Source organism: Agelaius tricolor, unplaced genomic scaffold (genome assembly GCF_023055355.1).
Source record: "Agelaius tricolor isolate 1412-34295 unplaced genomic scaffold, bAgeTri1.0.p SCAF_6, whole genome shotgun sequence".
In the NCBI taxonomy this organism is placed as follows: domain Eukaryota; kingdom Metazoa; phylum Chordata; class Aves; order Passeriformes; family Icteridae; genus Agelaius; species Agelaius tricolor.
Genome location: NW_027269266.1, coordinates 46372040 through 46398803, shown reverse-complemented (window position 1 = coordinate 46398803; position 26764 = coordinate 46372040). Strand labels below are relative to the sequence as shown.

The 26764-nt window shown below is 39.3% G+C and overlaps 1 protein-coding gene across 4 annotated transcripts; it reads right to left on the bottom strand.

The window, feature by feature from the left end:
* Positions 1-711: 711 nt before the first annotated feature.
* STARD3NL (STARD3 N-terminal like) lies at positions 712-25232 on the bottom strand. Of its 4 annotated transcripts, none has more exons than XM_071429667.1 (9): positions 25081-25232; positions 12244-12540; positions 9456-9533; positions 7583-7660; positions 5831-5884; positions 5625-5742; positions 4023-4121; positions 1915-1984; positions 712-1198 (listed from the first exon to the last, which is right to left on the bottom strand). In XM_071429667.1, the coding sequence occupies exons 2-8, from the start codon at positions 12466-12468 to the stop codon at positions 1932-1934; spliced, it is 705 nt and encodes a 234-aa protein (XP_071285768.1). In that variant the 5' UTR covers positions 12469-12540; positions 25081-25232; the 3' UTR covers positions 712-1198; positions 1915-1931. The 4 variants fall into 4 exon arrangements, with proteins under 4 accessions (XP_071285768.1, XP_071285770.1, XP_071285769.1 ...); XM_071429669.1 differs by lacking the exon at positions 25081-25232 and adding an exon at positions 24623-24732; XM_071429668.1 differs by lacking the exon at positions 25081-25232 and adding an exon at positions 24568-24720.
* Between the last annotated feature and the right edge of the window lie 1532 nt (positions 25233-26764).

The window sequence follows — 26764 nt, the reverse complement described above, 5'->3', positions numbered from 1 at the left end:
GTGACACAGGAACACATCCAGGTGGGGTTGGAATGTCTCCAGAGAGGGAGACTCCATGAACTCCCTAGGTAGCTGTTCAGTGCTCTGCCACTCTCAGTGCAAAGAGGTTCTTCGTCCTGTTGAGGTGACACTTTTGGTGTTTTAGGTTACAGTCATTGCTCCATGTCCTGTTGCTGGGCACCACCAAAAGGAGTCTGGCACCATCCTCTTGGCACCTGCCTTAGAGATATTTATCTGCATTAATGAGATTGCCTCTTGAGTCTTCCCTAGACTCAACACAGGCCCACCTCCTGCAGTCTCTCCTCATAAGAGATACTCCAGATCCTTGGTTGGGAACATTCCAACATTGTTAAATGACACGGTTTGAATTTCTCTTTCTTCTCATAGTTTATTCTTACCTGCATCCTCTGAAACAGATCTTTGCTATTCTGAAGCAATGTAAGGGATAAACTTGGTCCTGGCTTCTATTTTCATTCAGCAGTTACAGAAGAGAACTTTATGAAGAGCATACTGAAGCCAATGCACCAAAGAAGTTATGTGCCACTACACTAACATGGCCTCCCTACAGGCCACGTAGGGAGTCCCAAACAGTACTATAACACATTTTGCATAAAATCTATGCAAACTGGAGTCCTTATTGCCCCACATATGCAGGAATGGTAAATGTAGATTTTTTCAATGACAAAGCAATGAAATATCATAATTCATTACTCATGTTTTAACATTTTTATTTTAGAAAGTGAACATATCCATTAAAAAAAAGAAAATGCATGGAATTAAAAAAAATAAACATAAACTAATGACAAACAGCAATAACATAAAATAGTTTTATCTAGTGAGACCCAACAATTATTAAATATACTTCCACCACAGAAGTTTTACTTCATTATATTACCAGTCTCTTGATTAGGTACACAAGACAACACTTTCCAGTAATTACCTAGTCATTAGAAGATCAACTTCAGGAATCACTGAATAATAAAATACATTGTGGACAAATACTTTCATACCACCTGGGAGGCAACCTAATATACATATGTCAACAAGGTACATCTTCATGAGGTATTACAGTACATGGGAACCGTTCCCTTTACTTTCTAACAAGTAAACTCTGCTGTCAGCAGCTCTGCCAGCAAGTCAGCCACAGACTCTGTTGCCAGTTTCCAAACCCCAACAATTTCCTGCAGAGATTTTCTTTCTGCAACAGATCACACAAGTCAGGATGAATGAAGATGGGAGTGAAGAAAACAGATACTGTAAACAGGTAGGCTGAAAAGAAAAGGTCATCCACTCTTCCAGGTGAGCACTAGAAGGCTTCAAATCAGAAGTTTCAACTTCTCAAGAACATTTAATACCTCCCCCAGCCTAAACTTTGCTGTGAGTGGTGAAGTGAAAGCATGGGGCACAATAATTCCAGAAGTAAATTAAGTCATTTCCAAAATAAAGAAGTAATCTCATATTTAAACAAAGTACACTACAAAAATGTTAAGATGAGGCTGCTCCAGTGTAACCCATTTGTAGTACTAAACAGGAGAGGAAATAGCAAATCAGGTTTGCCCATGAATCTTCAGGCATATTTGTCCTAGATTTAAACCAAAGAAAATCTCTTCCTAGCATTCTTGTGCTTTCATCTCCAAAGAAGTATATCTCTATGCTGCCAGAAAAATGAGCTTTTACACATCTGGTCCACCACTGTCCTTTCCAGGAGAGCCAAAAAATAAATGCAAAGGAGCCCAACTCTAGGCTCTCAAGAGCTTTGCAGGATTTCCTTCTTGAAGGCTGCTATGAGAGACAGGCTGATTTCAAAAATTATGAACTCTTAAGAGTTAGCACACCATTTAATTTGTTTGGAAAGGAACTAGGAAGAAAAGGCACATCTTCAGGAATATTCAGGTTCTATGCGAAGGAACTTACCTGCTTTTTCTTATTTGCTATACAATTGGTTTTTCACTGTCTTGTTTTTCTTCGGAGTCTTCATCAGAACCTGAAAAGGAAAACAAGAATGCTGTAGATCAGTTGAGAGAAGTTAAAAGACACAAAAGTGTTAAGCTTTTTTTTTTTTTGACAAATTAGTCTGAATGACTTTCATTTCTTGCAATAGCATATCAGCTGTGTTTTGAAGTTCAAATGGTACAGAAACTGAATAAATTTACTCCTTCCAGGCTGATTTTCTACTTGCAGCCTCCAGAATAGACTTGGTTACCAAGTAACCAATGTCAAAGATGAAGGGTCGCCCTATATAAAGAAGTGGCTCCAGGGCATGTCCCTGGACATGTATCGCTCCAAGAAAGACAAAAAGAGACAAATATGCTGAAAATTCCAACACAGCTTATTTTATATGCCACCTCCTAAAAGCAAAGATTTGTTTTAAAATACGTTGCCATATCAGCAGAAGGGTTTATTCCCTGCTGCACAATCACAGGGGATGGTTTATCTCTAAATATTTGTCAAATCAATATGTATGGCAATGTGACCAAAAATTGCTCTCTTAGAATAATCCATAGTTTGTCTTCTCAGAAAGAAATGCAGATTTTTGAAGAAGAATTTTAATCATGAGCTATTTTTACTCTACATTATCCAGCAATTCCACTCTGTTACTACCAGTGTGTGTTAGTTCAAATATATTAATCTGACTGCTTCTTTTGTGTCTCATACCCATAAAGGGTGGTTAAAATATACTTGGCAGTCAGGGCAGACCTGGAGGAAGGACCTGAGCTGTTACTGAATCCCATTGGACAAGCTGAAAGTAATGGCACACCTACAGTCAATACATGCATGCTGAAACACATCTCACTGCACAAGCAACACTGACCCAGCCACAATGTCTAGAAAAACATGTTGGCTTCACTTGCACTTCCTCTCACACTGTGTATTCTGTTGCTAAAAAAAACCCCATAAACCCCAGGCTGAACAGCTGAGTCCAGTACAATACTTCCATTATTCCTCAAAGCAGACCCACAGTTTTAGCTAAAATCCATTTTCACTTTGAATCACTGGTTATACTCGACACTAATGCTCAGTGACCCCTAGATGGAGCTCGGAGTCATTCACTAAGCCAAGATGCTCAGCAGAGAGAAACCAGACATACATTAAAATGAAAAATATCACCAACATGTATAACTCTATACTGCAAGAGAGGCAAACTTACCTGTAGCACTGCCAGATATCATTTTAATTATATTGCATTATACAGCACAGCTTTGCAGAGGAGGCTTACATTTACATTTTAGGGGAAAAAGACTGATACAGGAGTTGGGGTTCCCCACTGCATTCTCAGGTAACTCAAATTAATTAATTTGATCAAATTAATTTGATCCATTAAGAAATTACTTATTTCCTTGAAATGCTTGAGACACGTTCTTGAATCTTGCAGGATTTACATTTATTTTTGATTTAATCAACTCATATCTCAATTAGACAAAGCAAATGATATGCAGAGTTAAGATGTAGTTAACATTACCCACTGATTTACTCAGACAGGTGAACCTTTCCATGGAGAGAAGGCTTTTTTTCTTTTTGTTATGAGAAAAGAAAAGAAGCTCTGATTGAAATTTCAGTTTGCCTTATAGCAGTTTCAGGTTCATTGTCTATCCTAAGACAGTATAAAGCTCCAAATTTAGGCTGGATTAAATTGTGCATTGCTGCATAAATGCTATTGCTGGCAGATAAGAGACCACAGAGTCACAGAACATCTCAGGTTGGAAGGGACCCACAAGGATCACTGATGGCAGAAGCAAACAATAACTGCCTCCTTTCAGTTCTGGAGCCATTTTATTTCAGACTTACCTTGCTTTTAGTTAGAATATGACTCATGACTTATACTCACATGTCTTGTAACTCATCTGGTAGACAGTAACTAAACTGAATTACCGAACAAAAAAGAATCTTGTATTTTAGGATGATAAATACCATTTTCATTTAAAAACAAAAATATATTTTCCCCCTTCCCCTCTTGAAGGGCATGAAATATGCAGGAGTGTAAAGTGAATATGAAACATGGGTCACTAAGCCAATGTAACTACCTGCTACAGACTCAGGGGGAGAATAGAACTGCCCGTCAGAGAGGACTCCTGGGTGAAGAAGAGCTGCTCGTTCTGAAGCATCCTGTGCTATCAAAAATCCTAAAAAGAAAAAAAATAGCAGAAAATAATTCCTCAATGCTAACACATAAAATCCTAAAGATCAAATACTGATGAAGAATCTTGAAGACTGATGTATTATATTAGCACTCCTAACTAGTTACTTCTTTAAATAAATATCTTTTTACAAAGCATCAACAATTAATTTAACACTTATGTGTTCTATTTAAATGCTGGCAGCCAAGGTGACACACACTAGCAACACAGAGATATTGCACACATGAATTAAGGAAATTTTCCTTCTACTATGTGTGATTACATGATTAGGTTGCCATATGTAAATTCATCAATATTTACTGGATAACTAAAACTTCTGAAATATATTTTTAATGATCAGTAAGGTGCCATGCAAAACCAAATAAATTATTTTCTCTCTTTGCCACTATGACCCTTCACTAATGGCTTGCTTTCACCCATCTGTCTCAACATATTCGGTTTCTGCAACCTTGATGAACTATTTGCATGTATATGTATGGAATATTTTGTCTGTGAATATTCAATATGAAAAAATGCAAGTCTCCAAACTGGTTAGATTTCTTATCTTATTTAGATAACACCGTGATGAAGCTGTATTTCCTCATCCCCTTACAAGATAGAAAAAAGTTACTCTAAGTTTCTTTTTCTCCAGGTAAACCCTACTATTCTCATTCAACCAACTCCTTTCTCAGACCAGTGAAAAAGAAGAGGGAAGGGATCAAAGCAGAAAGACTGCATTCAGAGTCCATAAAAATGGAGGCATCCATGCCCATGTAAAGTTTTTTGATTTACTTAACAGATAAACATGCCTTTCCAACAGAATTTCAGACTGTATTTCAGGTAATGATGCATAAATAATAGGTTGGCTGTATAATTACTCTTCTGCTATTGAAACTCACAAGCATCTGCAAGCTTTCTCTCCCTCACCACTCAAGCAGTATTCTCTTTCAACTGAAACAGTGGATTTCCTCCATTTAGTTGAATATATTGAGTGTCAGATGACCTGGTGCCTCATCTCAAAGGTTGAAAGTCACACTTGTCCTGGTCTCATTCTGCCTGTGCATGAAACAGACTCTCCACAACACTTCTTTGCTTTCCCCTTTCCACCTCAAAAGAAGAGTTAGTGACATTGAATCAGTTATTGTGTCTACTTTTCCTAAAAGAGGAGCCAGACACTTTATGCATTATCCAGAAAATAAAGTTTTACAAGCCCAACTTAGTTAAATTTTCATACCTCAAGCATACAAAATAAAACACATTCCCAAGTGCTTGACAAAACTGCTCATCTGGCCCTTCTGACTTTTAACTTTGCCTCCCTAAATTAATTAACACCTCACTTCTTTGACGGCATATGTTCCCCTTTCCAAGAGGAAAAAATCATGCCATTTGATTTAATTTTTTTCACAGCTCTTCAAATTTTGAGAAACTGAAAGAAGCATTCTTTTGCCAGTTAACATGGGATCAAGTGTTGCCAACTGCAGTGACTGAAGGGAAATAACACAAGCTTACTATTTTCTTCTTCAGCTTCTTGTGGTAACACTTTGAAGTCCAGGAACCAGGTTTCAATCCAGGCAAGTATGAATGATATGATGGGCAGCACATAGCCAAAAGCACCCTGTGAGAACAGCTAGAAAGAAAGAAAACATAAAAGTTACTCCAAAGAATCTTGCTTTTAAGAAAATGAAGTAAAACAAACATTTGATTAGAATATATACCTGTGAAATAATTACTTTTGCTAATAAAAAGGCACTGGTCACTGCTGTTGTAAACTGAAAGAGACAGAAGAGATAAACTAATTAATGGATTTAGCTTCTTATTTCTGCCATTACCTATTTGTTACAACTCTAAATATTTACTGACAACAGCAAGATCACATAGATGAATAAAATGTAACAAGCATGATACAATTAACTTAAAGTGTTATTTAAATAACCTTATAAAAGGTAACTTTTAATACAAAATACACCTCCAAACATTGATTTCCACATAGCATTTGTGTAGAATCTAAAGTGCCTGAGTATGTAAATTGGGATCTTACTGTATAATGAAGATAGTCTACTTAATTCATCAAGTCCCTTAAAAAACCACCAACTATTTACGTATTTGGGAAAAAAGCAAACAGCAATTGTTCCAAATGCTTTTCACTACCATCCAAATCAAAACATCCATTTAAAACAACAAAACATCTTTGTGGGAATAAATTTGAATAAATATTTTAATTCATGAAGTGAGTGGTATTTTGAAATTTTCTTTTTGGAAGACTTGATACTCTCTGATATATTTTAAAAAATCAGCATGCTGGATAAAAATATCTTAAAAACCCCCAAAATCTGAAAAAGCAGTGAACAAGTACTGTTCACATAAGCAAGGCTTCTATATTTTCTAGTGCATTTGGGTCCAGCAATTCTTTAAATAACAGCAGAACCAACTCCTGTTAATCACAGGAAGGATGTTAAAATTCAAAGCTTTGGCAAAACCTTCAGTGAAGCTTTATGTATCTAAAATTATGAGAGTGGGTTCACTCTCACCACCTCACAAACAAAGGCATCAAGTTGGAGGATTAAGAAACACTCTAAAGCTACTCAACTAAGAGCAAGGACTTTTAAGAGGCATGCATTTAAATATAAGCACAATCAGAGCAGCAGCTGCCACTATGTATGTGACTGTGCCATGCTAGTAACACAATCTATAAAAATCATGGCATGTAGTCTCAGAGTACTAAGCAAACTGCATGCTACTCACTTGAAGAAAGTTACACATGAACATGCTCTACATGCACCTATCACAGTGTAAGGGGAAAAAAAAAATTTTACAAAGCACTAAGCCAGCAATAGACCTATTTTATTACAACCTATAGTATTGACTGATGGAAGCATGAATTTTTCACCAAATTTTGCATTTTTTGTCATCCACACCATACAGCTGCATTAAAGATATTGGCTCCAATCCACTGTGGTTGCCTACAGCTCTTGAGAACTTCTTTTTTAAGAAGGGATACATATTCAACATTTTGTATTGGAGCATGAAGCAGTACAGGCGCTAGTGTTCAATGGGTGGCACCTACAACTTTTTAAAGAATGTGGGACTTAATGGACACCTGGATCTCTGGTACAATAATGCCAATTCTTGTTTTCTAAGGAGGTTCACTATTACAAATTCAAATATATTTCCAACATTGATTAGCAAGTCTCAGAGGTAACAAGCAGTTATCCATACTGGATTAAAAATAAACCTTCAATTTGTATTAATGTGATACCTAATAACAACCATAACCACTGTTCTATTAAATTCTTGCCTTTAGGCAGAGAATCTTCCAGAAAACAAGTTTTTAATTGGTTACTGGGCAACAATTTTTTATATAGATACCATCAAGACAATTCTTAACACACAAGGGTTAAGAGGCATCTAAATTTTTGTCTGCTTGATCCATTCTAGGAAAAACTCCATGATGCTTGGCCACTACTCACAGCTATTGCCCACCAATGGCGCAGTCTGCACATTGCATATGCAAGTATTAACACCTTAAACCGAAAAACTGCCAGTAGCTATAGAGAGAGGAAAAAATATTGGTTGGTTAATTCAGAACACAGAAGAACCACAACATTCTCAGCTCACCTAAAATATTAACTACTTACAAAGAAACTCAGGACAGTCTAAGTTCTGTTACCAAGAAACAAATTTGAATGTGTCCTTATAAAACAGAAATAGAAGGCGATTTCCTATTTGTAAAGCAAATGGCAACATCCACCTGCCTAGACAGGCTCAAATGTGCCATTCCACTAATAAGTTAGAAACATAAGAAAGCTATACAAAGTGTCTTTATGATGACTTTACCTGACTGGAATCTAAGCAGTTATATTAATCCAGATTAACAGCTGGATGCGGTTAATCCAGCAGATACCTTGAGCATCACTGTGCATCTCACTGATCTTAGCAGTGTGCTACTATACTTCTAGCATTTCATGAAATATTAACATTGCAACAATCTGTTATTCTTTATGTAGCCACTCACAATAGCAAATCATTCTATTTGGCAGTAGAGAAAGGAAAGTTATGGTATTTGTAGGTCAGAAAATTAAATCAATAGCAGACAGACGAGATCTCTGAATCAGGGACTCCGAGCTTCAATTTCCCTATTTATTTTTGACAGTAGATTTTCAATTCTGAACACATCTTTTAAAACAAGTTGAAGACAAAGTGTGAAACAAATGCTTAAAAACGAAGAGAAATCAAAGACAGCCATGGCCAGAGGTATGATAAACCCATTTAATCTTACGCAAATGTGTAATAGAAACAGAGGAAATCCTGTAAAAACCCACAAACAATTTTGCAAAATTTAAAGTTCTAGTCCCTTTCCAGGGAATAAAGATTATTATTTTGCATTACATGTTCTTACCCCTTGGTTCACCTACAGGATAAAGGAATTTCAATGGTTACAGATAACATTTTTTGCCTTATGCAGCATGGTATATCTGGAGACCCTGCCAGCAAAACAATGGAAAAGGGAGAAGGAGCATAGTTTGCCAGCTTATAAAATTTTTCAATCTAGTATGTAAGTTCATTTGATACAGCAAACGCCCAATGTAGAAGTAAGGATGGGGTTTTACACCAGTTTCAAAGAGAGATTCTGGATATGGTCATCAGTAAAAATGCCTGATACCAAACCAAGTTACCTCTGCAAGGCAAAGAAGATCTGGTAGAATTAACAATCTTGCCCTTTAGAAGAACTGTAAAGAAAAAGCTTTTACTTGGGTTGTGCAGCTACAGACTTGCTTAAAGAAAGAAATTTCCTAATGCAATAGATTTCCTCTTATGTGCCTAAGGTACTTATACATAGTAAGAGAGCATCATCGTGTCATTTCTTTTTGCTGTTTGAGTTGAAACACAGAACTCTGAAAAACCTGCCCTGTGCAGGCCACCCTGGGCACAAGTCTCTCTTCATTGCAGCCACCTTATGCTCAATGAAGGACAAAAATGTTGGTTTAAGCAAAATGATTTTAGAGTGCAGGGCTGTGGGTCTTGTCCTCTTAATGAATTACCTTATGTCACATAAAAGTCACATTCTTGACCAGGTTTTCCATCTGCTTTTCCACACACCCCAAAGCTAAAGATGCAAATAGACTGGCCCTAAGCATTTCTATCTACAGGCTCCATGAGCCTGCTGCCAGAGCAGGATTGGGCAACCCCTAGATGGGTGAAACTTGGCCCTTCTGGTTTAAATTATCAAGAAAAGATCAACCCTTTCACAAGACTCAAGGAAGGACTAGGAAACATCTGTGGAAGGAGGAATGGGAAAACTATACTTTTACTGCTCCTTTTTCTTTTTTTAAGAACACTTACAAATATATCAAAATATGAAGAAGAGTAGTCATAATGTAGGACTTCTTTCTCTAAGGTAGTCTCAATGCCTCCTTTTACCTACAAAGGAACAACAACACACACAACTTCAGGAAACAAAATACACAGAAATATGAAGAGTAAAACTAATAATTCCCTGCTGATATACAAAAAGATCATTAAACTAAATACAGAAGAGCTGTCTGCCAAGAATGATAAGGTCAAGACTACTGCTGCTTTTTGTTTTTCAAGATTACATAGACTTTTTGAAGTGAAAACATTTAGGATTATGATCTGGCAAGCAACATTTCAGGCTGTCCCAAAATAAAAGCAAACAAGCTATTGAGGGAGGAATAAATGATTAAATGTTAAGGACTGTTACACAAACTCACAAAGTGTTTTACCTCTTATAAGGAGCATCAAAACAGCTGATCAAAAAGCTAACCATAACCCAGATTCTAGTTAGTCACATGTTTTACATAGGAAACAGAACAGAAACTGAATTCATACTTCAGATCTCTTCCTTATCAGCCCTCACACAATTTGTTAAGAGAGCTGAGCCAAAAGATCCACAGTAGAAAAAGCAGAAGCTGCAACTATTAGAATAATCTCACACAAATAACTAACATTCAAGTTTAATTCTTCCATTTGCTGATGAGATTCAAAATTACATCTTCCTTAGCCACCATGTTTCTTTCCAGTGGAAGGATTCTACTGTTCACACTGGCCTTGTAAAAAAATAATTTAAGGTGTATTGGCTCAGAGAATGAGAAGGAGTATCTATCTTAGTTGAAAATTAAAAACCTCAGTGTCCATCTCCAACTGTTTTTAATATGAAATTCCATAATTAAGCACTGCATGAAATAGTTATGTAAAACACCAACAGAAGGCTTTAAAACTGAGTTCGACTACTGTCATATTTTTAAGGAAAGGAGCTACCAAAGCACACCAACAACATATGCTCACTATCTCAAAGCAACGCAGTCTACACACTTCCACACTTTTCCAACTACACTGCTGGACAGTGTTTTCCTGAGACTAGTCACTCCACCTCTGAATTTCTTCTATTTCTTCTCCTCTTCCTCCCTTCTATGGCAACCTAACAAATAGCCACTTTTGAAATACAGTTTTCCCTTGGTTGCTCTACTGTATCAAGTGTGATTATCTGATTCCAGCAGAAACAAGGAAGATCAACTTCTCTCACTCCAAGCTGTTCATCACTATGTGGTTGTGTAAGCACCATGTGAAAATAAGGACAGAGAGCCATGGAAGCTTTGATTTTTGCTCAAAATGCCATGGAGCTACTCCCTGAAGCATTTAACAATAAGCTACACTACACCCAAGGAAACTGGATAACGGCAACAAAGTGAAAACAATGTTTACAGGAAGTCTCATAGCAATTCTGACCCATTACTTATGCACCAATAACACAGGGTCCTAACACAATGCTATTTGGCTTCTCACAAACAAAGCAATTCAAAGAAAAACAGAACAAAAAACCTAAGCATGTGCCAGATCCCAGATATCAAATTTTAGCTTCTAATCTCATTGACTTCTAATGACAAAAACCCGTTTTTTATTCTTGCTGGCATATGGCAGTATAGGACGCTGGTTCATAATATGTTGTCCTGAAAATACAGCTTTTTACAAAGAAAACTGCTGTGATCTTGAGGTCCCTTGATACTGTAGCATTCAAAATGAAACACCATGGTATCATGAGTTGGCAGCATTTTCTATTCAGAATCTTCAATATTCTGAGAGCACTCATGTGCAAATCTGCACTCCAAAACCTCAACAAGAGATACAAACTCACTCTGTTCCTCTTAGTCGTACAAGCTGTTGAGAAACTGGCCTAAAAAAAGAACTGCATCAGAACACTATGCTACAACCACTTTTCCACCTAGAGAGAAACAGAAAGTCTAGTCCCAAAATTACATCATTTGGGCAAGCCAAATTTTCTTTCTCAAATTAAATAAGAACGAATAATTTTCACTGTATCAATGAGCTATTGAACAGTCAGCTCCGGAAGCTTCATAATGTAAATCAATAACCAAGGTTATTTATCTAGCAAATAAATGCTGATAAAAATATTTACTCAAGACCTTTCTTTCTAGAAAAGGGATTCCTCCTTGGTGTGTCCTTTCTTAAATGCAAAACAGATTACACGTTAAAACTCAAGAACTAGGATGCTACTTATGAAGTAACAACAAATGAGCTATCATGTTGCTTTCTGGAAATTTTAGACCAGATTACAAATGCTGGAGTTAAAAGGTGGCAACTGTGGGAGTTTATGTTGTTTAAATGCACCCTGCCATCCATACTGCACAACATACCAAGTTTACATCAAAGAAAATACAACAAAAGAAAAGTTTTGGCCATTAGAAGTCCTTTCAGGGACTAACACCTCAGTGAAATATCACTGACTTAAAGTTGCTCAGAAGGCAGTCTTGAATCTGGTTAAAATTCACACTTCTTGCTAAATTCAAAGATGTACAGTAACATTTCTGTTTGATGCCTGAAGACTACACTGGATTTCAAATGTTTTTTTCAGCATGGTTCACAGACTACAGGAACATCAAAAAGTTTCATAATAAGAAGATAAACACATAATGAATAAAAGTAGATGCAGTTGAGTAGGTACTGTGTTCATGGAAGCTTAAATAAGCTGCTTAAACTAAAACAGATACAAATAACATAATTTTGGCTAGAAAGGAGCAACTTATCAACCATCTCTGAAGTGAATAAAACCTTAATATACCGTCTAAGGGTAGGTACTGAAAAGACAACTCACATTCAATTCTATTATCCACAGTAAGGTTATGAATAAGAGATCAAATGTAACAAACAAACAGAAAGTCCTTCTGACATCTGAGATGCCTTTCTTCTCCCTGCCTTCATATGACTCAATCCTTGCCATCAGCTGTGTGGGGTTGATGGAGTGGACATCCCGCAAGGAAGGACAAGATTCCACACTGCTACTGTGAGCATTTTCTGCATCAGCTGGGACCCGAATCATCCTGGGTTTGCTTAGAGTGGTCTTCTCCCAGTTTCACCATCACTAGAAGGCTGATCCATACAGGAAGGATTTCTAAACAAACAAACAAAACCAAACCACATTAGTCAACAAACCCCCATAATTCCAAGAGCTATTTTCATCTTACAATGTCAGTTCTCTTCTTGCTAAACTGATGACTAAGAGAATTAGGCAAGTAGGCCCTTGAAATTGCTTCTAACACAGTATCAAGCTCCTCTTCATCTCTCAGAGGATTTGTGAAGCAAGAGAATTAATGATCAATTGGGCTGTTTGAAGTAAGGGAACACTGTCTAGATTTAAAGGGTCATTTCTTCATGCTGCTAGAGTGAGATCATTGAACAGAATGAATAAAAAGCATGATGCTGTGCATCCTTTAAGGTTTTCAATACTGACTTAAATGCTCTCAATAAATAGGAAGACCAAGGAATTTCCACATACAATTCCTTAAAAATAGCAGTGATAGTTAATAGCACATCCAGAGCTGACACAAACAAAAGATGAAAAGTCCATTAAAATCCCTGAATAGTGTAGTAATCATTCTATAAAGTATATACACTGCTACTTGCTCTGTAAATTCAGCTGCTATAGCAACTTACATTGCCAGACAGTTTCTCCATTAAAAAAGTGTGTGTAACTAGTGGTTAAAGGTAATGCAATTACCCTAAATCTCTTTTGACTACAAGGCTTTTGAAAGAATTTTCAGGCTGAATTTCCTATAAAACTGGGGCAGTTTGATGCATGATTCACTTAAATCCTCCATGAGAATATTTGCCCAATTAAGGCTTCTAGAAAGGGTGGACTCAGAAGGTCACAAAAGTTTCATGGAAACACACAGAAATTTTAATTTTATGTAAAATGCTCAGATGATTAAGCTATAAATCCTGCAGTACAAACCACATCAGACAAGTTTTTGTAACACTGGGGGAATAGCTTTTTGAAATTCAAGAACAGAACTTTGCCTCCTCCTGGGTGGATTATCTCTAAGTTAATGGCAAGAGATAGAGAAATTCTTCCCACTCCTGTCTTTCAACAGTGTTTCAACTCCAAAGCTGCAAGAACACAGTCAGCCAAAGCTCAACAGGGTGTCTGTAACACACCACTAGGCAAACACAAGGGAGGATACAAGGACACAGGGAACAGTAAAGGTGGTGTGGAGAGCTGCCAGAGCACACACATCACAGCTGAGGAAGACAAAGCCAGCCAGGGAGGGTCAATGTCTAGGTCAAGTCACATAGAACAGCCTTTAGGGAATTCAAAGCACCAGGCAAGGGTGGACAAGCACAGTGCACCTTTGTATCTTCCTCCTTTGTCTCCACAGCAGCTGCCTGAAACATGGCTGGCAAAGGGCTGTAGAGGAGGGAGACAAGTGGTGTGTGTTTAGTCAGGTGCCTTGAGCACTGCAGTGAACTTTGGGCACCTGAACCCAAGGGTGTGAGCAGGCTCACTGCACTCCAGCTGTAAAGAGCACTTGCTTTGTACTGGAAACCCTCACACTAAAGTGCCCTGCTATGTAACAGCAGCCCATAGGAAAATGTTTGGGATGAGACACAAACCTCACATCAGGTCATCATGGTTATATTTCAAAATAAAAAGAAAATAAAAAGATATGTAACACCTGAACCTCCAAAAAAATTCCATCTGTATTGGCTAAAATATTTATTTTATTTTGATGTGGAATTCAGTGCCAAATATATAGGAAGTTGTAACTTCCAGTCTGGATTATTGCTAGATACAGCACAGGATGGCAATGCAATTAGTACAGCAAGAGTGAATTGTTTCAGAATGTGCTAGTTCAGCAACCATTTGCCTTGTGGGGCCCTTTGCAATGAGAAAAGCATGGTTTTAAAATGTGTTGGCTACCAGTTTGTTTTCAAGCATGACTCAAAACATCAGATGTAGCTCATAAATCCTATGTGCTCTGAAATCCTTACTACTGACAGACTTTTTCCCTCAAAGCCCTATAGACAGGCAGATACTCACAGCAAGAGAATTTGTCCCTGGTCTTGCTCTGCCTGCTGATCCATCAGATCTATGTTTGGACACATGGCAGGGCCTCTCTTGTCACACTAAGCTGGCATCAAAATGTTGTGATTCTTTAACTGAACAGACATAGCTTGGCAGCTTTTTGCACTCATTGCAACAGCTCTGCAAATTGATTAATCACCAAGTATGTGCTAAAGATTGTTTCCCATAGTTTCTCTCATTAACTAAAATAAAAAGTTCCTTTGTACCTGAATGACATAATCAGTCATTTCATCACACCAACATTCTCAGACGGTTTCAGGTAGGTGCACAAAAAAGTCTTAAATTCTTCTTGGCTGTCTTACAGGCACGTGAAGACTATTAAAAAGCAGCACTTCCCTTTTAGTGCTGGATGGTGACTTGGCCAGCCGCTTTCTTTCCCATCTCAGCACTGCCAGCAATGACATTTCTCCTCCCTTGCACTTCCAAAGCACCAATCACACCCCATCTCTCTCACCCATCACTAGTTTGCAGTGGGAGCGAGCTCTGCACTTCCCTTGGCTCCATTTCTCCAGGAGTTCTTGCTTGTGCAAAACAGCCTGTGCTTGGAAGGGTTCCAGGCTTGCAGCCCCATGAGGAGCTGCCACTTTTCAGCACTCCATGTGGATAACACAAGCACCAGGCAGGCACAGGAGTGATTTTCATGCATCCCTGGCCAAGAAACTCAGTGGTGGAACAAGTTTAGGAAGGCAAAAAAGGTGTGTTTGTCATTGAGATATGTCACACGTTTGAAAAAACCACACAATTCTCTTGCATGTGACTATTACTGATCCTTATTCTTGTTATTCAGGAAGCAGGCAGTGCTTGGCCTGAATTCATGCTGCCACATTACTTGAGTTTTTGCATCCAAAGTGATACATGACGTTGTTGTTGTTCTATTGTCATGGTTATTGTGCTTTTTAAAAACCAACATAATTTTAAAACAGAGAAAAAAATTATAAATTGGGTGTGAGGATGTCTGGGGTTTGGGTTTTTAAAAGCCAAAATGCAAATTCAGCCAGAGAAAAAATTCATTATCAAATAAAGAGTGAAAATCACATTCTTAAAACTTCTGCGTTGATTTTTCCTAGAAAGAGCCTTCTTTGTGCATCAGTCAATTATCTACTTTTCTGTGTCTGGTAAAGGTTAATATTTTAGATAATTTTTAGGGTGTTTTTACAATATCAGTAACATATTTTCAAGACAGCTTGACACGTGGGTGTCAGGGTCTCTTGATTTGAAGGAAACTGGGTTCACCTGGCACCACTTCTTTTGGCTCCAGGCAGTTCCATTGTTTGGGCTATTCTATATGGCAGGGTTCAGGAAGGATGTGTGGTCAAAACAAACACATCCTATGAAGAAGTGATGTTTAGAGACCAGCACATTAATTTTCTGCAGAGCCTAGTTGAAAGACACTCACCAGAAGGATAAACAGCCCATAATTCAGAATATTCCAAGAAACTCTATGGGCAAACTTGCCTGGAGAGGTGGAGATCATAGCAACTGTGTTGGATACAAACTGTGCCATTAACTCCTTGCCACAAGAGACAAGTAAATGAGACAGAAATCTGTTCTCCCCACACAGTCCCACCAGCAAATGGCTCTCCACAAGATGCAGGGGATTTGCAATGTTCTGTAGCTTTCCTTTGCCAGACTTCAAGTGATGGTTTTCAAGCTAAACTGAAGATTGCATGAACCTGCTCCTGGCTACACCTGCACATTGTGATAATGCTTGTGAACATCTGTTCTGAAAGAGTCAGAAAAATAAAATCCTGTTTCCAGTATATCTCTGTTACATGTTTTTAAAAGTGTTTTCAAAGCTAAAAAAATCCCTGGCATTTCAGGCAAATAACAGTCTGGTTGTTATTTGACTGATCATGAGTGCAGAACAGAATAGAGTATTCAGTTGAAAGGGACAGAAAACCTTATCCAGTTGCCAGACCACTTCAGGGCTGACTAAAAGTTTAAATAGGGCATTAGGGACAATGCCCAAATGCCTCTTAAACACTGTCAGGCTTGGGGCATCAACCCCTTCTCAAAGAAAGCTCTTCCATGGTTCAACAACACTCTTGGTAAAGAAATGTTTCCTCCTGTCAAGTCTGAACCTACCCTGATGGATGCAGCTTTCAGCCATTCCCACATGCCCTACTGAGCACTACCAAGAAGAGATCAGCAACTTCACTCTCCACTTCACCACCTCAGAAAGCTGCAAAGAACAGTGTGGTCACCCCTCAGCCTCCTTCTCCCCAAACTAGATTAACCCTGTGTCTTCAGCTGCTTCTCACAGGGCATTGCTTCTAGCTCTTCAACCAGCTTCAGTGTCTTTTTGCACACATTTAAGGACTTTCACATCCCTTTTAAACTTTGGGGCCCAGAAATGCACAAAGTACTCAAAATGAAGTTGCAGCAGTGCTAAATAGAGTGGAATGATCACTCCTTTTGACCAGCTGGTTGTGGTGCATTTGATGGTTTGCCACTGCAGTCTTTGAGCCTATTGTCAGCCAGCATCCCCAGACCCATTTCTGTGGTGCTGCTCCCCAGCCATTCTTGAAATTTGTACTTGTGGAAGGTTTGCACTATCCCAGGTGCAGAGTCTGGCATTTGTTCTTGTTCAGTTTCATGCTACTGATGATTGTTCAGCACTCCAATCCATCCACATCCCTCTGCAAGGCCTCTTGTCCCTTGAGAGTGTCAACAGCACCTCCTACTTCGGCATCATCAGCAAACTTGCTGACAGTGCATTGACTCCTGCCTCCAGATCACTGATAAAAACTGTGAACAGAACTGGGATTGAGCCCTGAGGAACACCACTGGTCTCCAGCCAGGTGTAGCCCCACTCCCTACAACCCTTAGAGCCCTGCCCTTCAGCCAGCTCTTCCAGAACCATCTACCTGCTCACAAGTCAGACTTGTCCAGAAGGATGCTGGGAGGTACAGTAGCAAACACCTTAATAAAACCCAGGAAAACTATATTCACCACCTTTCCTTCATCTACTAGGCAGGTGAAATGACAGAATCTACAAGCTTACTGAAGTTTAAAAACATTTAAGAGGGAAATAAAACATCTGAAATAAGAATCCACATTAGTATATTTGTGATATGCCTTCTTCAAAAAATGTAAGATTTTAATGAGGTTTTTTTGTTTTCTTCATAACTGCATATATTCACTCAACTGCTAGTAAAATATTTAGCCAAGTAAGTCTTCTATGCTGACCTATTCAAAGTAATAGACAACAGCAGCATATTTTTCCTGGAAAGAAAGCCTCCAAAGTTTGTATCTATTTAAATTAAAGGTGTGTTTTGTCTTTTTTTTTTTAGCACTTAATCATTATGCCCCTAACTTAAGCTTCCATCAGAGAATTAAATTTTCAAACTTTCTAGTGAAATAGTTTTAACCAGTATAATAAGTATAATAAGTGAAAAATAAATCAAGCTAAAAAAAGTAAATCAAGAATCAAAGTGATCAAGCTTAGGACTGCAGTCCTTCCCTGCCCCCAAAGTCTACTTAAGACTTCAGCAATACATGGTGAGAGCTTGCCCGTGATTTCAAGCTACATTTACAATTAACATCATTATTTTCATTCATACTGACAGAAGCAGATGACCCACACTGCATGTGTCAATTTTACACATATCTTAGAGATGGAACATCAGAATGCTGCTTCTCTTTTCTATCATTATTCTACCCCTATTCTTCCAGTTTATTGTCCTTGGTTTAAATTATTTTTGTTTACTGCATTATTGTAGCATACATGAGCAACAGCACTATATATGATTTGTTTTTCGTTCCAAGAAGAAAACCACACAGCAGAATTTAACTGAGAAGAAATAAAAGAAGTGATTAAAAATGAAAAAAATAAAAAGGATGACTCAAAGGCCATCAGCAGCTCAGCAAAATCAAAACTGAAAGTGCCACATGGAGGCAATTTGGAAAAGGCAATGCTAACGTACTTTAAAATATCAGAGAAGTCACCTTTGCATAAAGTAACTAGGCACAAAATGTAACACTGTGTCACAACTGCTGTTGAAACATACTGAATGCCTAGAATACTTAGTATATGTGTCCAGACAACACTAAATATGGACCAAACATTCCTACCATAAACAGCTTTTCTGCGAATGGTAAAAAAATAATCTGAAAGTATTTCTTCTTTCCAATGAGTAAAATAGGATGACATGTCCAATATAGTGGGCAAGATGCTCAAGTACTGTGAAAACTAGAGGGCAGTTTTTTACTGAAAAACTGACACCAAAAGAGCAGCAATTTTCACTCGTAAGAAAAAAAAAAACAAAAAACAAACAAACAAAAACCCCAAAACCAAACAAAAATCCCACCAAAAACAAACAAAAAAAAGCATTTCCTTGCTAAAAACTTTCCTCATAAGGAGACAAATAAAAAATGCCAGTTCTTTATCAAAGGACTGATATATTTTCTGATCAAAGGGGTGACATTGCTGCTTACACTACCTGCTACACAATATGGATAAACCCCAAAATTTCTCACAAGAACAGAGCTTAATACAGTAATTGGTATTGTAACACTAACATTCAAATATTGAAGTTATACTTTAAGACAGTTTTAGGCAATTTTAACATAGCTAAAGGAAAATGGTCTCAAACCATTGTTTACTCTGGCACCATCATGAAGCTTGACTTCATTCTTTACCTAGGCATAGACACAAATTGCTCTAGCCAACACCATGGACAGAATATACAATTCTCTGTAAAGACTCTATATTGGAAGTCAAATAAATTGAGAGTTTCTGGTATGAAGCTGTATTAACCTGCAGGAGTATTAGCAGAAGGCTCTCAATATGTTTTCTGACAGTATCAGCACACACCCTGATTAAGAGCCAACACAGATAAAACCAATACCTATGAAGTAATGCTGACTATAAATCAGGGGGAGGAAAAGACCAAAGAGCTGGAGACTGTCTCCAAAGCTTACCTGTCTCAGGAGTTTGCCATTTATTGCAGCCCCGAGACACGTGAAAAGTCTCTGTTTCGGCCCGTGTGTTCGAAGAATGAGTCGGAGTTCTTCAGTTTTCGGTCTCAGAGTTGTTTATTATATCTTATCTATAAAAATTTTTCTCCTGTCCAGCCGAGGTCCGCTCAGCAGGACAGCCAGCGGCACTCTGACTGCCCCCGGGGCGTTGTTATGTCTTTATACTACAAACTACGTATAACATGTTTACAATTACTTTCCAATACCTATCACCTACGTTAGACAGTGAACTTCTATTCTAAACCAATCCCAAAGTGCCAGCATCACAGCAGAAGATGGAGGTAGAGAAGAAGAAGAAGAAAGGCTGGACACACTCAAGTCCCTCCATCTTGTCCCCAAGACCCCTATTCTAAAAATCCCAAAATCTATTTTTTCACCTAATGATAATTTTATTATTACACTACTTAAACTTCTGTGGCTTTCAGGTCTTCATACAAAGCTGGCAATTTGCTCCACAGGTCATAATCAAACCCACAGGTGTTCTGGGCTGTGTGCCAGGGTCTCCGAGCCCCCCGGCAGGGGTCCCAGCAACTCTGGACACCCAGAGGGATGTACTGAGTTCCGACATACCTGGACACATTTTTTATGGTTTTCCACTATAAACGAAGAATGAAACCCACTCTGCTGACATACGCTGTCCCTTTTGTTTATATAACTGCAAGAACTAATTTTCCTGAAATCCGCTTGCAGCAGATACATTACTAGTGACCTCCTGATAGCCACTGCTCCTGCTCCTGAAGAGCACTTAAATCCCTTCCAAGCTGCACTCATTCTGTCCCTAACTGTAACACATCATTGCCTCAGAAATATTTTAATGCTTCAATGCATTTAAAAACACCGTTTGAAGCACTGATCTGTCCAAAACAAATATTCCTTAGTGAACATAAAGGGATAGTTAAAAAAAAAAACCAAAATACCACCAACAAAAAAACCCCAAACCTGGGGCCAGACACTTTAATCAAAGTCAGACTGAAAAATTCAAACTGATGCACACCCACAAAATTCCCCAAACATAAGCAGAAGATACTGTAGAGTGCTTTGGCAATACTCTAGCTTTTCAATTAGGCAACACAGCAGGAATTACAAGTTACAAATATGTAACACATTTAAAGACTGGGAAGGTTTCCCACTGGAGGAGCAGGGCAAGATTTACCAGCATACAGGAGAGAGCTCCTTACAAAGAGTTTGGCTTTAACTGAGAGTTCAGAACTAGAGTAGCTCTGATTTATCCTGAAATAGCAGCTCTTACCATAAGTGACTTGTCCCTGTAAAAACAAAACCAAAACAAAAAAACACCAGTTTCCTTGAGAAAAATGTTTCCCCAATTTCCTATGCTCTGATGGTGACCTAGCAAAAGTAACAGGGCAATTGCACACATTTGTACTGAGCAATGTTTTTCTCAGACCATTGAAAGAAGGTGAAAAAGAGAAAGAAAAAAAAAAAGGAAATACATTTTCAGGTTAGTAGAGCATCTGAGGAAATAGCAGTGTCACCTTTCTCTATCCCAAGAGTGAAACTCCTAGATTCAGAAAGTCAAATCAAAGTGCTCCAACCTTGGACTAGTTTTCCCTGCAGCAAAAGAATCCCTGTGACTGAGCCATGTCCTGCAAAACACTATTGTCCTTTTCCAAACACTTCATTTTTTATTCCACAAGAACTGAGGAAAATGGCAGAGTAAACAGCTTGTAAATTTGGCATCAGCATTGTCCTTCCTCCCTTTCATCTCCATAGTCTCCTCCCCTCTGGACTCCTTCTTAAGGGCATATCCCAGACTTTTATTTTTAAAATGAGCTCAAACCAGAATGAATGGCCCATACAGGGCTCAAACCTGCACCATGCCATTATTAGAGCTGTGCTAATATGCAACTACATCCTATGTTAAGAAAATACTAAAAATGAACAAAAAGGATGCACCATAACATGTTCCAAAGGTCTGCCTCAGATCTCAGCTGCACTGAAGATTCTTCAGCATTGCAAACTACAAAACTGAATCCTGTACATTCTATCACTGTTAGGTCCTTAGAACACAGAGAGAGAAAGTATCCCAGGTATAGAACTGGCAACATATCATCCCATTTACAACCTATACATTCCAACTGACAGTACTCACTTCATCGAATCAGAGAATGCTATGGATTAGAATGGACCTTGAAAATCATCCAGCTCCAACTCCTACTTAATTAATTATCAAACCAAAACTACAGTTTTTAAAAAAATAACATAATCCTTTCTTTTGGTTTAAATCTTGTTCACTAATCTTGCCAAAGACCTGAAACTATCAGGATTTTAAAGTTTTATACAGTCAGCTCCCCACAGTTGTATCAATCCATGTATACAGTATTTTTGTCTGTTGTATGTATGCATACACATTCCAGTCACAAGAAATAGCTACATGAAGAAGAAAAGACAAGACAAGACAAGACAAGACAAGACAAGACAAGAAAATTATTTCTTGCAAGAGCAGGGAGGGAGAGGTGGGCATAAAGGGGAACCGGTACAAAAATAAGGGAAAGACAGTTAAAAAACCTCCAACAAATCTGGTACTAACTCTCCTTCACATCTGTTATGTGCTCTCTGAAGCTGATATTGTAGCCTACCCAACACCAGCTCACAGAAATGAAGATTTCATGGCAAACTTTCTCCATTAAACACTAAATAAGCAATTGGGACTAATATCCATTCAGTTTCTCAGAGTTAACTGTGGGCCAAAGAAACCATTTAGATAGCAAAACCACATCTATTTTATCATGTCTGCATTCCTCTAAATACAAAACACAATTTTCAAAGATGCCAAACACCTCACTGATTGATTGCCTCAAACATCAAGCATGATACTGGTTTATAACACTGACTACTCCTACTTGTTTGGTTGGTTTTTTCCCAAATCAACAACAAAAATATGCCCCAAGGCTGCTAGCCAGATACTACTTGGACAAGAAAAGCTATTCTTTTGCTAGCACAGAACTGTGGGGCTCTTCCTGAAATAGCTCAGGCATTTTATGTATTAGTGAGAAACACCGAGGATTCTGTCACTCCCTCAAGAACTATTCCACAAAATGGTGCAAAAGTTTATTCCAGGCAAACAACCCCTGAAAATTCCTGAGTCTTAAAGAAAACAGCATTTCAAGAAACTGACATACATTTCAGAATGGGATAAACTTTTATAAGATTTTTTTCACTCTTAATTCCTCTTTTACAGCTCTTGAAGGTGCTTCAAAACAAAAGGAGGTTTCAGGTTTTACATTTTAGCTCTACTTTTCTTTTTTTCTTTTTAAAGGACATTGTAAGGAAACAATTATCTAGTCCAAGCAGCAACAAGTTCTAGCAAAGACCTACATCTGAACCACAAGGAGAAAATACTTATTTTAACACACCTCTGTATAAGTTATCTAATTTTTCTGTCAGCACAAGATAGAAATTAACTCCTGATGTCTGAAGTGATGCTATTTTAGGCTGATAACTGAGTAGCTGAACTTAATATGGAGAGCATAACATCATTAGAAGATATTCAGTTGTGGTTTTTTGTTCTAAGACTACTTTTTTCAACTTTTCATTTTTAATTCTACTACCAGCTGAATTTAAGACAGCAAGGCAGAGAGGTAATGTACAAGTTGTCTTTTAACACAGTTGCTAACGATTCCAAATTAAGAACAGATGTTTAGCACATACAGTTAAATTAGAGAATGTTTAACAAGCAACAAATCTGTGATACTTCAAAATGACTCATCTGAGTTGCTGGATGAGAAATCAGAGCTCCTGCTGTGATTTTGATCACAAGTGTGATTTACCATTATCATGTTATCAATACCTTCTGCAAAATCACTGGTAATATTGCTCATGCTGACTTAATTCACTGAGTGAAATCCTTTAGTTGTGCTTATTAGAAACTACATAACTGTAAAATATTTCAACAAATATATTTTAATAACTGTATGTTTAGTTAGGATGCTCTGACAAAGTTTAAAATGGTAAAGTCTAAATACATTCCTTCTCGTGAATGAAGGCCTAGCACAATTGTGCTAAACTCATTTTGAAAAAATCATGGCTTGAGAATTTATGAAAATTAGACCACATTACATCAAGACAACCACATTTAAGCCCAAATACACCAAATCAAATGCCTAATCCATCTGAGTTTAGTATTTCATCAATTCCAGCATTGTTAAAAGGTCATATATATCTTTCTCAACATGTCAAGTCTATAGAAAGCAACATTCATCCTGAAAAGGTCTTACACATGAATAACAAAAAAATATTTAAAATTATGGATTTGTGCCACAACAAGAGGATCATGGGTGCATTTTATGTAAAGTAACTGGCGCTGAACACCATCAACAAACAAACAAACAAAACCCAAATCACTCAGCATCTGGCCTACTTAAAACTGCAAAGCTGACGAAAAACATCTACTAAAAATAGTAGCGCCACTACGGACTTATAAATAAAAATGAATCTTCTCATAATGTTGAATTCACTAACAATACCCCAAAACACTGCACAAAATGACAATTTTCATAGCAATTAATATTCAACACAATATATATAATACATAGATATTATATAATCCAAGACGACAAATTTGCACAGTCAAAAGTATTGACAACGTGGTGCAAAAACACAGTGATGGTCTTATGCCTTTAAGCGGACTAATACAATTAAAAACCAAACAACCTCTCCAAACAAGTTTAGTATTTGTGGTGACTATTTCCCAGGTTAAAGTCAACCACTGTGTCTGCTGCCACCTGACCACAGTGAATTGGGAGCTGCTGAATGTTAGCGCTCCATCAATGAGTAACTTGAGCTGCTGCTGGGGCCCGAAGGCTGCGGCTTTAACCCGCTCTCTCTGCAGACGCACCAGCGTCACCCTCGACACGGATTACAAACGCTGCTCTTCACCACTGTATGACCCACTTTAAATTCGGATGCTGAACGCAGGCAGTGCCCCTCCGAACCTGCCTAAATTCAGCCCAACGCCAGAATTACCCTCAGCACAGCATTTTCCCGCGATGCAAGCCGGGGGGTCGCAGGGCCCGGTTCGCTCACAGCGTTACCAGCAGGACAAACAGGTCGCCGTACCTCCCTGAGGATGGAATTGCTGGGCTGGAATCGCAAGGAGAGAGGGAAAGCAAACCTGCTCCGAGTCCGCCGGCAGGAGAGGCACTAGGCATGCGGGAGAGGCGGCCCTGCCCGCAGAGCATCCCCGAGCACCGCACGCACTCCCTTCCCGGAGAGGGATCCCCTTCCCAGAAAGGGACCCCCGCCCCGCTCAGCCCGCCTCCCGGCACGTGATCGCCTTCCTCCTCCTTCTTCCTCTTCCTCTCCCTGTCCCTGCCCCCTCTCGCCCCAGCAGGGCAGCGGGCTTCAAACCGAGGGGGACAAACCCGCGCCCTCCCCGGAGAAAGCGGCGGCTCCGGCACCGGAGGAACTGGGGAAAAGGGAGGGAAGGGAAAGGCAGGGAGGGAGGGCCGAGCCGGGCCGCACCGGCGGCCCCGCCGCCCCTCTGCCAGCAGCACGCCCCGCATCCCTCCCGACCGTTCCCCGCCGCGTTCCCCTCTGCCCCCGCTCCGGGCGAGGGGGCAGCAAGCTCACCCAGCGCGCCGCTCCGGCCCGCAGAGACGGCCCCGCCGCACCGGGCAGCGCCGCAGGCCGCGGGGACGGGCGGGGCGGGGCCCGGCGGCAGGGGCGGGCTCGGCCCGGCCTGGCCCGGCCTCCCGCTCCCTCACGGAGCGCGGATGCGGCGGGACCGGCGGCACTGGCTCGCCCCCGGTGCGAGGGCTCGGGGAGAGGCGGCAAGTGGGGCAGAGCTCCGGCGGAGGCAGCGGGAGAGGCCCATAGATAAGGCTCTTATCTTTGAGCGTCAACACCTCCAAGTTGTAGTGCAGCCGTCGGGACGAGCAGAGGGACCGGTTAGTCGTCGTTTGCCCTGCTTCCACTTGTGTCTTGTCATAGCACAGTCCTTATCTTTGCGGGGATTAGCACCAGAAAATGACAGAACTGCAGAGTTGGAAGGGACCCTCAAGTACCATCGAGTCCCAATTCCCAATCCCAATTCCCTGCACAGGACACCCCTGTAATAAGAGTCACACAATGTGCTCAAGAGCATTGTCCAAATGTTTCTTGAGCCCTGTGTCAGGCTTGGTGCTGTGACCGCTTCCCTGGAAAGCCTGTTCCAGTGCCCAAATCCCACACTCTGGATAAAGAACCTTTTTCTTATATCCAACCGAAACTGTCTGACAGCTTCAGGTCATTCCCTTGGGTCTTGCCACTGGTCACCTCAGAGAAGGGATCTAGGCATGATTGCTGTCACTGTGAAAATACAACAGAAAATCAATCACCCAGCCGCTGTAGGAAACCATCCATTCCTTTGGGAAGCACGGTCTCCAACCTTATTGAAGCCCAGGGCTTGTCAAATGCTTACATATGTCATAAGGTTTGTCTGCAGTTCAGTGCTGCAGGCTAGATCCACCTCTTTTAACAAGAAATGGGTGTAGTAGGGAAACAAAAGAAGAAAGGAGAAAATAGAGGTCCAGGAAATCTCAAGATAAAGGTCACTTGCTCTACCCTGCCTTGCCCACTCCACTTCAGCCCAGCGTCTTCAGGGATATCCGTGCAGAGTAGCTGCAGCGAGGTGATGATGGGCTGTTCAACCTGGAATTAGAACACTGCTGGAAACAAAGTACTCTAAGAATTCATTATTTAAAAAGACATGATGGTAAATGATAGCTGAGGTGAATTGCTTAATCTTTGTCCCACAAACCCAGAACTCATAATAAATAATAATAAAATAATAAATAAAATAATAAATAAATAAATAATAAAATGTCCTCTTCAGTATTACCTCTGATTAATGGGAAGAGGAATTTCTGGAGGTGTGAGGAACACCTTGCAAGATGCAAGATCCTTTTCTTTTGTCTAATCATTTTTTCTTAATCTAACTTTGTAAATACAATATTTGTAAATACTTTGTAAATACAATCTATCTAAATAATGCAATTTTATGCTTTTTACTCATGTTGGTTTATTTTGATTATCTATGTTTGGTTTCTTTTGTTGTGCTTTTTGCAGTTTTTGTACTAAAGATCACCTCAGGCTTTCAGGTAGGTAACTGTTTTTACTTATTACTGTTGTTTGTCATGCAAGTACAAAGAGAAAGACTTGGATCTCAGTCGGCAGTCTGTGTTTGAATTACCTGTCACCAAATAGGTTTATACAATATGCTTAACACATTGCAAACCAAAGGCAGCAATCCTCTGCCACAGCATGTTTTGAAATA

What these genes read in the sequence shown, in the direction of transcription:
- STARD3NL (XM_071429667.1), bottom strand. Translation starts at nt 12,468, where the DNA reads ATGATTCGGGTCCCAGCTGATGCAGAAAATGCTCACAGTAGCAGTGTG. An exon ending in GCCATTGGTGGGCAATAGCT is followed by an intron (nt 5,885 to 7,582) that starts GTGAGTAGTGGC and finishes TGTCTCTTTCAG; the next exon opens with TTTACAACAGCAGTGACCAG. An exon ending in AGAAGCTGAAGAAGAAAATA is followed by an intron (nt 4,122 to 5,624) that starts GTAAGCTTGTGT and finishes TTTTCTTTTTAG; the next exon opens with GATTTTTGATAGCACAGGAT.